We start from the raw sequence: 13,581 nt of genomic DNA on the forward strand, positions 1-13,581 counted from the left end.
CAATTCTGGTTTTAAATTTTAAAGCTGTTCACTGTAGGTCATATGAAGAGAGGATAGGACTAAATAGATGCTGTCACCCTTTCTTTTTAAAGACCTGCAGCATGATTGTTAGTTGTTAGTTTCATTATTCTATTTTTTTGTGATTTGGAGGGGACTCTTGAAAGAAGAGAAATGAGAATTTTCCTTTTAGCTTTTTTGTGTTATTTCTACATTATGTATGATATTTCTCTCATCTTGCATCTACCTAATGTTTTAAGCGGAAAGCCTGGAGAAACTTTCCAACTATGTCAAATACTTCTGAATCTAAACCAAGGCACAGAACTAAACAGATTTCACTAGAATCAAGACAATCTTAATTTTACTCTTCAGAACCTCCAGACCCAAAATGGGGAATTGATCTAACTATTCGATACTGTGCTTTATAACAAAAATGTTGCAAGATATTTCCTTACAACTCAGAAATCTAGGTTCCTGCTTATTTTAATTTTTTAATTTTTACATTGTCAGAACTAAAATGTAGGCTACAAAACTATTCTTGCCTATTCAAATTCACAAAAAGGTATATAAAATGTAGTCTCAAGTTAAAGGAGCAGAATCCCAGAAGTTCAGTTACATAAGACAGTTTGGAACAAAGGTATTTATATATTTGCCCAAATTTGCATATAAGCAATGCTGTTTCTCATACTGACTTTGCTAGACCTTGTAATGTAACTCCTTTTTTCAAATGCTATTTTTTTTTGTATCTGGAAAATGAGGTGCTGGAGCACTTTATTAGGTTGTGAAACCTGCTACTGTCACAGAAGCAAAATAGGAGGCAATAGTGCTATTGATTTTCATTTTTTAGGTTTGGAAATCCAATAATATTCTGAAATATTGTCTTTACCATATTTGAGCATTTTCTGTTTTCTATTTTGCCTCATGTGACATCCCTCCCAACCAAGAAATCTACACTGACATCCCTTCTGCCTCTCAAACACATTAGCATGTGCCCACATTGCAAACAAAAATAACATATTCATTCCTTTTCATGTCACCCCCTTGGCATATCTTGCATATCTCTCTCCTCTCCCACGACCTTCTAATTGCCATAGTAGCATATCTTATCATTTGGGAAACACTGTCAAAATATAATGTAGACTAGAAGCAAATATTCTGCATTGTAGAGCAAGCCTGAAAATGAACTCAAAGCAAGGTATCTATATACTTAGAATTTCCTTTTTACTCACAAGAGGCTCTGCCATGATGATGCGGATCTTGCGTTCAGCCTGAGTAGTAAAGTTAACAAACAAGCTCTTCAGGACATATTCGCCTGGTTTACTGTCTGGGTCAACGCTGACAGGCAACATGACTGGAGGTCCCTTCTCTCTCTGTGTGCCGGAAACAGGTGGGACGGGTGGCTTGATATATCCGTTACCAACCGGAGAAGCTGAAAGGTAAAAGAGACACATTTACTTTTCGGAAATTCAACATGTCTTGACTTTATCACAGCATCCCACCCTACTATACTGGCAGAGCAAAGCCAGAGACTAGTTGATAATCAAAGAAGCACACAATTTGCAAATACAATCTCCAAGTTATAGTTAATATATAGTTACATGTAAACTTTACATAATCTAGACTAGCAGAAGAAACCAAAGATGAAACCTTATATATTAAAATTGAGTAGTGGTTACTATGCAGAGCCTACTCTATGCCCATTTCTCACATTGTAAGACCTGCTAATAGCGAATTCTCTGAATAGCAGTCTCATTTCTTATCTTTTTATCTTCTATGCCAGATCTCTCATTCAGTTGTCAAATAAATAATTTATTATTTATTGCTATTCAAACTGATCTATCCCCACATAAGTCAGAAGTATGCCTTTTTGACTAAGGTAAGTTCTAAAGGCCTGACTTTCTTCTCATTTATAGAGAAGGCAGTTGAGAAGTATGCTGTTAAAAACATGGAACTTCATCAGTATAAATCTTGTAGGAAAAGAGTCAGGCATAAAATGTTTTCCATGGCCGAAAAATGTCAATTATTTTTTAGCTCTCCTGAAAGTTCCAAACACTACAGTCACATTTGGCACTTGTGAGATCACGTCTGGAGTACTGTGTACAGTTTCAGGCTCCCCAGTACAAGGAAGACTTTGCTATACTGGAGTGAGGCTAGTGGAGCGCCTTGAAGATGATTGGGGGCTTAAGCACATGGTATATGAGGACAGGCTGGGACAGCTGGGTTGCTTCAGCCTCAGAAGAAGGATAAGGGAGATCTTATTGCAATTCTAAACTATCTAATGAGAAGGTACAAAGGAGATGGAGCCCAATTCTTCTTGGAGGTGGACAGTGACAGGACAAGAGCCAATGGACACAAGTTGGAATAGAGTAAATTCAAGTTGGATGTACGGAAAAAAATTTCCACTGTGAGAGTGGTCAAACACTAGCCCAGGTTGTTCAGAGAGACTGTGGAAACTCCCACCATGGGGATATTCAAAACTCAACTGGACAAGTTCATGAGCACCCTGATCTAGTTTAACCTGCTTTGAGCAGGGGTTGGGCCAAATGTCCTCCCGAGATCCCTTCCAATCTAAATTATTCTGTCATTCCCTATAACTGGTCCAAGATAATATATATTATACATAGCTCTAGTTCCTCTTCTTCTGGGAAACTGAATTAAAACTGAAAAAATTAAATTGAAATACTTTGAAAATAAAACCAGTCCAAATACTATTGTTCTACGCATAAAATTCCCAAACTGAAATAGTCAGGCTTAGTTCTTATTGGTAGTAGGAGTCATGTCTGGTCTTCAGGAAGACGCTGGTAGCATCCTCTGTTGGCTTTGCAGAGATGTCAGAAGTAGCAAGTAAAAAAACACTGGAAGGACCAGTAATTTGCCATTCTGAATGCAAAGCAAGCTTTGTAACACCTGTGACCACTGCTGGTGACTGGCACAGAGGTATTTTAATGCAATACAAAATGTGGAAAATATCACAAGCTAATACCATTTCTCCAAAGCATGGCATTCCTAAGTGTTACATTGTACGTTGCTTCCAAGTTGTGAAGAAAGAAAGAAAGAAGAATGAGCTACAATGGTGGATGCCACAAATCCAATGCCTTTAGCATTTCATTTTGAGGGACAGAATTGCAACTACTACTGAAAGTAATTGTCAGCTACTAACTACATGAGATTACTTTAAGAGTAAATGTGATTTTAGATCTCTCCTAAATATTTTAACATTTCATTGCTGCAAAAACCTAAACAATCTCAATCCCAATGATTACATTATCATTCGAGAGTGTTCAGGATGTGGCGGAATTAGACCCCAAGTTCATATACTGAAAAATAAAAAACTGCAGTGGATAAAAGAGAACATATTTTTCTTTAGAAAATCAAGCTTAGAAGTCTGCTACATGGCTAAAATGTGGGATAGAAATGCTTTTGTTTGTGTAACTATTATTCTGCAAGTATAACACATCCAATTCATATCACACTTCACCTTGAAAATAACTCCCCTAATTGACAGAGACATCATGACTCTTTAGCACAGCTGCACCACCTTTTCCATTCAGTTAGATTTTCTTCCTGCAAAGTTTCACTTGATTTTTCAGGACTAAAACACGATCACTGAATTTTGCTTGCAGTATGATCCTTTGCATAAAACAAGTTATATAGAACACTTTTACATTTATATTACACAAAACTGTTTCTAAAAATACACAGTTGTTCCGAATAATCATCAACTTCAGAGTAATGAGAAAAGAGCCACCAAACAAGAGTGTAATTACAACTCCTCTCTTGTCATCACCTAGGCGCTCCTAAAGTTTAGGCGTGAGGCTAATGGAATGCAATGGATCAAAGGCAAATTTATATGGACTCTCAAACCTATTAGGTCATGAAAATTTCTCCCCAAATAGTTTTAGAAAGGAGTCAGACAATATTTTTACAATTACTAATATATTTGCCAAATATGTGGTTTTGATCGGCTCAGAACTACCCATGAAATTAGTTTGATTGCCAAGTGTTTAATTAGGATAAATGGCTTTCTGTGAGCAGTGAAATCAGTTTTCTTGTAGATTTATGTCCTTTGTTGTCCTGCCCTCCCCCCTTGTTGCTATCTCAGGCTCCCCCCAGCCATCGCTTAGCCTCCCTCCCAGGGCTCTGCAGCCATGGCTGTGCATACGTGCTGCCAGCCAGCCTCTGCCAAGCAAAACACACAGCCCTCCGGTGCTGCTGCCTTTCTCTGACCATGGCAATAATCCGAGACTCTCTCTTGAAGGACTCCACAGGAATCTAATCAAATGCAAACTTGGCATCTGTTCCACAGGCAATTTTGGTTTAAATGGGCTACGAAGTTCAAAAGTTATTAAGGGACTGGCAGAAAGAGGGACTGGCAGAAAGAGGGAGAGAAGGAGGGATGGATGGAAGCAAGACAGTGTGTGAGAACATGCACACCTCATATCTTTATGAAATTAAGTTTAAAAAACCTAATTGCATTCCCTGGGAGCAGCCATTCATCCTCCTGCCATTACGACACTCACCCAAAATCCTGGAGACATCTGAATTCAATTTCCTTCTCTATTCAAGAGGACACAAATCCTAATCATCATTCCTGCTAGGTAGCCTTTACACAACCATGCTATTGTGACACAGGCTGATCTTAGACTCTCTTTTTGATGCTCCTCCTTGCTGTACACCAATGCTTATATTTTTCTTACAGGGAAGAAATAAACCAAGCCCTGGTATCCCTTATGATCATCAGGTTGGTGGTATTGAAATCACCAGGTCGTATTAGTGACTCTCAGCATCCTTTGACCATGCCTGTCTTCGACCAAGGACGGATGCACTGCACTTCACAACTCAGCTGGGGTCTAGAGATGCATTCTGAGTTTGATCTCATATGTTTTTCTCGTTACAGCTATTCCCCTTTTCAGAAAATACTCAAATGTGAATAAAGCCAGAAATACCAGACAGCTAAAGACAAATGACTCCACACCTTGTGATCTGGGCATTCTCTTAATTTGAGGCAAGTATTTTCCATTTTTCATTTCACTGAGAAAAAATGAAGAAATTATTATAGATCAATCCAAGCTATTTTTCATTCAGGCACCTAACTGAAAAATCAATTGTTTGCACACTGCAGGAGAGAAACACAGTTATTTTTGTGGGATTTTTTGGTGTACCAAAAACTTTTATTTTAGCTCTTCTGTGCAATGTGGAACTGTACATCCTTTCCCTCACAGGAAGGTCAAATGATGTTCTGGGGGCTAATATTTATCATTGCTACAGCAATTACAGCAATTCTAGAAATGACTGACATATGACATTTATTTAGTTCAAAATTTAAAAATAACATTTTGTAGTGTCAACTCCATATAAGCATCTTCAATGTGGAAGTTAACATTGCCACCATTATGAGGATTCAAGTTGATCACAAGTTGGTCACAAGCTATTATACACAAGTTTGGCTTTCTAATACATCTGTTCAATTCCATTATCTCAAGTATTTGTGTAGGCTTGATATCTGCATTGCAAAAATCTGGCCTAGCAACTAGATTATCACTGACATCTATACTGATGATGCATGAGCCTTAACAGAATAATGTTCATTTTGCTAGAGCGAAAGGTCTACAAAGCTCATTGTAAAAAAAAAACCTTTTGCCTCTTAAACATAAAACTGGAAACCCAAGAACTCAAAATTTAAGAAATACCAGCCTTAAAGATGTCCATGGTTGGCCCCTTTATGTTTATACATTACAATGTAGGGCTTAAAAATTAGTAATAAAATATGCCCATTTTTGCCATCTCTCTGCCAGTGAAACACTTCTCCATTAAATAAGATGTGTAATTCTTGGTGAGAAATCACCACATAAAGTTTGCATGGATTTATGCAGAAGATATGGGGGAAGCAGGGCGTACTCAATTCTAACTGTTGATTTCATTGACTAAGTTTTAACTATACAATTTCAAAACAAGAATGTTCTTCTACACCAAGAATACTACTTGAACGGACCACTGAAACATCTACTCCAAACTCTTAACATACTATAGGTTATTGGTGACCACGCAAGTATCATCCTAAAGTAGACACTTAGACGAAAGTAGCTCATTCCCCAGCAGACTGAATGGTGGACCACATGCAGAGAACAGGAGACCATGGCAACCTGGATGCCTGAAGGCCCTGCAATAGCAGGGAATCTGTAGGGCACTTTTAGAAAGTTCTGCACATATTGAAAGCTCCTATCCTAGAAAAATATGTGCAAGAGATTACCTATATACAAGCAACTAGAAGGTGTCTGTACCATTTTTGTGTGTAATTCCATCCGAGGGCTACGTCTCTTAATCAACCCATTTTCTTGTTACCAAGACATATTTCCTCTTTTCTACTGTATGTGCAATAAGCTGCACTTTGCATGATAATGATTTCCTACAGAACATTTTCATATAGTTCAGGTTACTTAAGATTTTCTTGACTTTCTATACTTGAAAACATTTCAAAACAAAAAGGAAATACAGAAATAGCAATGCAATATCACCAAGCTCTTGTAAGCACAGCCATATACTATTGCCACAGAAAGCATCCTTGAACTAAAATCCCTGCTAATTTTTTTTCATGTATTAGATCCTCTTTCCACAATTTTTGCTTTCCTGATCATAGAAACTGCTATAAAAAAGCACAGTAGTTTTAACGCATACACCGTCACTCAGCTGGTGATGGGGACAAGTACAAAATAAAATTATCACACCAGAGTCTCTGCTATGGTCTGCACTACAGATATTTTTCTTCAAAATCGAAGATAAGCAAAACAACAGAAAGATCTAAGTATTACGCACAAGCTAAGAGTCTGCACAACCCTGGATACAACTCCAGTAAAACACAGTTAGTGAGTTTCTTATATCTTTAACCAGAAAAAACAGACATTGCATTCTTTTAGTTAACTGTGTCAAATTTACACATTAGCAACAAAGAACAAACTCATAACACAAACCAAAACATGTATTTCCCATATTTTCATACCTACCGAGCCCTTTTACAAAGCTGATCACACTGGATTTTCTCCAACATGCTACTGTAATATCCATGAGACTGTGAATACCTGAAACGTTCCACTTCTTAAGTTAGAAAAGTTAGAATCCTTTTCTAACTAACACTGAAAAGGAAATCAGTTGTTTCATAATCCTGCTTCACACTTCACTGTAAGTTTTTCAGCTCTGAGGCAGACATTTCTTTTAGTTCTTTTTTTTTTTAATGGACAAGTGCTGAAGACCTACAATGTGTGAGCTAGAGCAGGCCTCCGGATCAGATCAGCCTTTCCATAACCAAAGGGGTAATTTTTAGCTTCAGCATATGATGATGACCACTCACAGAGTGGCTGCATGTCTATATTTATCTGCAAGTACACACTATGCCGACAGATTAGTGAAACTACTTCAGGCACTCCGAGACCATGAGACAGGGTAGGGGAGCTCGACATAAACAAACCGTGCATATCAAATACATGTATTATCATACAATTCCAGCTGAAGGCAATCAGTACAGAAATGCAAAGCACAAAGACAGCATAGGATGGGTGATAAAACTTTTGCTTTGTAACTAAGGTCTTCTGGCCACAAGTATATACAGTTTAAATTCCTTGAGATGAAACCAACACAGTATCTATTCTTTTCCCATGCCAAGAGCCAGGGAGAAACCACATATCCTTAAGGATAATTATGCATCTGCTGAAATAACTCCTCAGGAAATGTGTTTTGCTTTAAAACTGCAATTATACTATTAAAAAGAAAATACATTATAAACCCAAATTGTTAAAGATTTAATTTACAAAGATACAACACACTGTACCAAGGTCAGAAAAGGGCTGTTTTGCCCTTTGAAGGAGACCTTTCCTGGAATAGTGTGAGTTTGATAGATAAAGAGAATAAAATTAAAAGGGAATCTTTAGCTGAAAAACAAACTGAGAATCTAGCAGATCTGTTTTATCTTAGTGACAGAAATTGTAGGAGTCCCAAGAAAAATGTGCTATTCCAACATATGAGTAAGATTTGGTAGTACTATTTTAATGTAAGCATTATTTTCATAATTTATTTGCATTTTTTCAACAAAAAATAATCATAAAGGCGTAAAGTTAACCAACAAAATATAGTATCAATGACTTAAATTTATTTAAAGCACAGGTCTCCACATTAAGCAATTGATACTACTGATGTCTAATCTTTCGGTGTCTCTGATCCTCTTTCTGGAGAACTTACCCTAAAGAAATAAAAGATCAGCATAAACTCTATGCACAGCCAAGCCTCACTTCCAGACTATTTTGTAAGTAAAAGTGAAAATCATGGTGGTACAGATGTTGGCCTTACTCTTCACAGGGAAAACAATCTCATGCAATATGAATATTTGCCTATGTGTTACGTTTGGTGTTTGTTTTACATATTTTTATTAAAATAGAGGAAGTCTTGCAGCAGTAGATTCAGCTAAACGTAGCATCAAAGTTCCACAGTTAATACTCTGCATCTGGAAGCCATGTATTCAGAAGGTAATTACACATCTCTTGATCCCTAGGAGACTGCATGCCAGCTTCACTGCAGTTGGAAGTGTAAATGGTTTCCAGCACTAGAGAAGGAAAGCTATGTCTACAACGTTAGTGCTTTTGGCAGATTCATATAGCAGCTTTTATATGGACCTCGGAAGTTGTTACAGGCCATACAATCAGCTGTTTTATATTCGTTTTAATAACCAGTTCAAATGATGCTTTGTTAAGTATGCCACTGGGAAGAGAGAAGGAGCATGTGAAAAAGGGCATATTTACTCCCTAGTTTATCAGCTCCTCAAATGTCTAAGGCCTTGCTTGAGGACAACTATCTTTTTTGACAATGATTGATGGAGTTTATCACAAACCCACTTCTGGATTAGCAATAGGAATTACTTTTGATTTTTCTCTGCACTGCCTTTCACTATTATTTCAGCTGCTATTTTGGATCCAGACTGATTCAAAATCTCTTTGCATCAGAATTAAAATCCTATTCCAAGTTAAACCCACAGTTAAAATCCAATCCATTATAATCATTTCCGTCCTTATCTCGCACAGCATGTAGAACAAAGGGCAGGACCGAGGCAGTTCCCAGTTCTCTTAGACCTACTTCTTTCTCATTATTCCAGTTTCCCCAACTATAAAATAGAAACTAATATTATTCTTCCCTAAGAATTCAGCTCTATTCAGTTCTCATTCCTCCCTTTGAAATAAGAGAACAAAATTAACCTTCTGATCTTCTCTCCCCGCTTTGGCAAAACATTTTGGAACTGCAGGTTTCATTTTAAGAATTCCTATTTGATATTCTTCCATTGCCCAGCTTTGACCTTCCTTTCATTTCAACTTCGTGCTTTTACTTATGAGAGGGTAAGTACAGTGTCTTATCAAGGCATAGATATGGATGGTTTATCTCATTCACAGGTGAGGGAATTGCTCTGTAGCCAGAAATTCGCTCACTGGTAGCAATATGTAGACACAGACAGAAGATAAAGACACAGACAACAAGAACATATGAGATACATTATGTATTGCAAAAAGCTCAAACATGTTTTCCCTCTTACTGGAACAAAGCTGTCTCCAAAACTACAACTATTACAAATCTCAGTAAACTTGTATTTTAAAACACCAGGCTGTGAAGAGTCTAAAACAGTTGTTCAAGGAACTACTGGGAGAAGCCACTAGGTCATTCTGTGCAGCTGTCTCAGTGCAGGAAAGTTAACATCCTAATGACATACAACTATTACAACTCATGCTGTCTTTCAAGAGCCCATTTAACCCAAATAAGGAATGCTTGAGGCAGAGTCACATTAGTTGACCAATCGCATAGATGGTCTGCAACATAACAAAGATAAAGACAGACAATTCCATGCAGAACAAAAACCCTGGACACAGCATGAGAATTACCATGCCAGAGGAATTACTGTTTCATCTAGAAGATGAAATGGAAGAGGCAGTGAGGTCGGTGGGGAAAAGTGGAAAAGAACTTTAAGATTGCAGCATCCATAAAAACAAGTATCTGGGCCTGCAGGATGCTAAAATATCACTTGCAGAAGATGCTCTTCTCTGAGGGCCCTTTTTGCAAAGAGCTCAAATGCTCATTCCTCTCAGAGATGCTTATGAAGTAGCTCTCTTCTGAGATGAACACCACTCAGCAAATAAGCAGTTTAACATGGATATCTTTGCTCAAGCTCAAGGAAACCTAAGAACAGTCCCTGCACACTGTGACAGATCCAGTCTGAGATGGATGTGTGTGGGTGAAGTGCCTGGTAGCTTTGAAGCAAAGGATGGAGTTCAGCCTGGGTACTTTGGAAAGGCTAAAACTATTGGTTGGGATTTTTTGGCCCTTAGCAATCATCTGGCTCTCATGTCCCAGTTACTGGCAGGTAGGTGTTAGGCTCTGTAATCTCACGTGTACTGGAATTCCCTATGAGAGAGGGATTCACTGATACAAGGGGCCCTTCAGAGAAAAGTGGTGCACGGCATGCATTGCCTCCTCTTGTGAGAGACTGTCTCCATATGCAGAGCTTCACAAACGGGGGCTGCAAAGCGAACAAACAAACAGGCAATGCTGTCACATCCACCCATCCCCTTTCTAACGTCCTTTTCACTGACTTGGCAAAACTTCTCATTACTCAGATCCTGCAAGAGGCAGCCTTTCCCTCTCCCTTGCTCCTAAGCTGTAGGCCAGGGGTTGAGCAGCTTAATTCTGTTCGCTACGGTCTCATCTCACATCTCCGTGAGATATCTGAAAGAGGCAGGAAAGCTATCCGTACATCCCCCCCATTCTCTTTGCCCGATATTTCTTTTTCTGTGCCACCCCTATTCCTCTAGATTTTGATTTTTTATTTATATACAGCACAACACATGCTGAAAATACATGGGAATCTAAGCATATATCCTAGATAAATATTTTTCTCTTCTCTTCTTTTGTTTGTAAACAATACTTGCTGTCTGTGCTGCATTTAGAATTTGGTTTATGGTAAGATTAAAGAAGGACAAAGCTAAATGATTCGGGAAATCTTGTGTACAATGCTAAATGATTTTCAATTGTCATGTGAATGTTCCATTTGAATTAAGTTATACTCATGTATATTTACTGGTATAATATGGCATATGTAATACATGACAAGTACATGACATATATTTGGGTATGATTTCTCGCTAAAGGAAATATCTGTGCTGCCTCTGATGGGATCTGAATTAAACATAAATACTTATCAGCTTCTTCTCACTTCTGTGTTTTACAGAATAACAATATGCTGCCTCTTTGAAGGTTGACCTTAGATTAACAATATGCTTTCAGTATCTTGATATCTTCTCCATACCGCTTCGAATGTTTTGTTATCTGCCAATTACTCCAAAAGTAAAAATGTTTTTAAAATAAGGGGGAAAAGCTATGCATTTTGTATTCAGATAAATAAACTAACTGATTTTTCAACAATTAAAAGGAAAAAAAAGGTCTTTATATTTCTGAAACTATGCCAGAATTTCTTTGGGTTCCAATACCACTTAAAAGCATTTTATATTAAAATAAAGATGTTCATATTCTTTTATACTTTTTTATGAACTAGGGGAAAAAACTAGTGTGAATTTTGGTTTTGTTGAATCAGAAATAGCTTCCTATAAGGTTTTTAGACAGATATTTTGTTGGATTTGTTTTCTTTTTCAAAGATGAGGAGATGAAGATATTCCTGGCATTTTGTGGTTGATGGGTGTTAGCAGAAGAATTATTTTAGGGAACTTGGAAAAGTGCCGAGGAAGCTCAAGGTTAAAAGCATCCAAAAGAGAAGGAATAGTTACTTCCAAAAGAGGGACAAGCAAACAGGGAGGATGTGACCTGCATCTTCCTTCCCTACACACCTTCTTTTGGGAAGATTATAATTTTCCTTTTCTCCTTAAATGTTCTATAGTAAAAATGGTAAGAGTCTGGATCAGATGGATTAAAAAAAAACACTCTTATTTTTTCTTATAGAAAGACATTAGATGCTTGCATCCTAGTCATATTCTAGTTTAAATAGCTACCTCATACGGCAGAACGAGAACCTTCCCTGAATTTTTGTTGTCCGTTAGTCCGTGCTTCCTGATCAAAACCATTGAATCATGTTGCTTTATGCTGTTAAAAACTCATGTATTCCACTTGAAAGAAAATGGCATGTTGGTTATGGACAACATAGCTCCTGTATAGTGTACACATATGTACGAAACCCAAGTGCTTTGTAAAGCACCTGCCCAAGCGCAAGTAATAGACTCTGCACCCAAAATGTTGTAAATGACTGTACTGCTAATGCACAAAAAAACAGATTGTAGCACATTTCCCTTTGAACCTGCAAGGCCTGAACAGTCTCACTGACGGATCTGACGCTGCTCAGCAGCTGCGAGTTGACGATTTGCTGAAGTGCTTTGCCTGTTTCATGCCTTAATGAATATGATGCCATCTTTAAATAGTTACTGGTTTCAAAGTGTAGTTCTACATCAAAGAAACATCTTTAAAACTGCAGTTACCTCCTTGACCTCATCTTCTGATGCACCTAATCTACTCTACAGCTGCTTTTGAGGGACAGGTTCAAATTTAGCCACCTACAAATTAAATACCTAATTTAATCTAGCCATCTAGACTCCCTGTAGAGTCAATGAAGAGAGACTGATGTTTCTAGGTAATTCATCATATCATCCTTACATTCTTAGCTTAAGACAGAATAAATCACTTTCTAGAAGTGCCTATCACCTGCCAGTGATTACTGAGGGAGAACTGACAATGAAGATACTCATCTAATGGCGTAAGAGATGACTCTCATTCTTAGTCTGTAAGCTTGTAAGAGCATCCCATGCAGACTGAACTGCAGCATGGTGCATTTCAGCTGCTGCTGGCCAGGATACATAGTCTTGATTGTGTGCGTGGAAAATGGCACAACACCAGGGGTAAATCAAGCCTCTAGCTGGCACTGTAAACTGGTAAGCACAGACCAAGAAGACTTACAAAATGTTATGAAGCTTTCTGTGATGAAACCACAGAAGAGTTTTCGGTGAATGAACATTAATATGGGAATAAGTGAGACAAATCCATTCATGTCCCCCTCTACCACGCAGCACACAAAAAAACACTTATACAAAGAAAAATGAGCAAAAAAAAAATATGCAGCCAAAATCTGGATTAATAATTACCATTACCAATTCCCTACTCTATCTTTAGCTGCTTCATTATTATCATCACTTACTACTGACTACAGCAGCACAGGCACAACACTGTCTGTCTTCTATATTGAAGTAAACACTATTTGGCCTTTTCGCTCACAGACAACCCAACAAAGAATATGTTGTCATCCATGATGTAGATATTTCTCCTTTTGACTTTGAAATACAAAAATGGCAAGTCTAGACAATTTTTACCTCACTGAAGGCTTTTGAAATTTTGGCTTGACTACAGCTGTACAGCAAAAAGCTTTCACTTGAACAAATCAGGGAAGCCCAGGGAACCTCGCTGCTGATGGAGGAACTGGACCAGACAGTTGCTGGTCACAGGGCTACAACAGAAGACTCCTTCCATACATTGAAATGTCTGATTATCGTGGAATAAGTT

The 13,581-nt window shown here is 37.9% G+C and overlaps 1 protein-coding gene across 5 annotated transcripts in view; it reads right to left on the minus strand.

Moving 5' to 3' along the window:
• Positions 1-13,581, minus strand: part of FRY (FRY microtubule binding protein) — a 202,456-nt gene that overhangs the window by 141,997 nt on the left and 46,878 nt on the right. For all 5 annotated transcript variants that reach the window (XM_064504948.1, XM_064504947.1, XM_064504949.1 and 2 more), the window contains exon 2: positions 1,227-1,426. In XM_064504948.1, coding sequence (XP_064361018.1) covers positions 1,227-1,426 — 200 coding nt within the window. The remainder of the gene's footprint in view (positions 1-1,226; positions 1,427-13,581) is intronic.

The sequence above is a fragment of the Dromaius novaehollandiae genome, chromosome 1 (genome assembly GCF_036370855.1).
Source record: "Dromaius novaehollandiae isolate bDroNov1 chromosome 1, bDroNov1.hap1, whole genome shotgun sequence".
In the NCBI taxonomy this organism is placed as follows: domain Eukaryota; kingdom Metazoa; phylum Chordata; class Aves; order Casuariiformes; family Dromaiidae; genus Dromaius; species Dromaius novaehollandiae.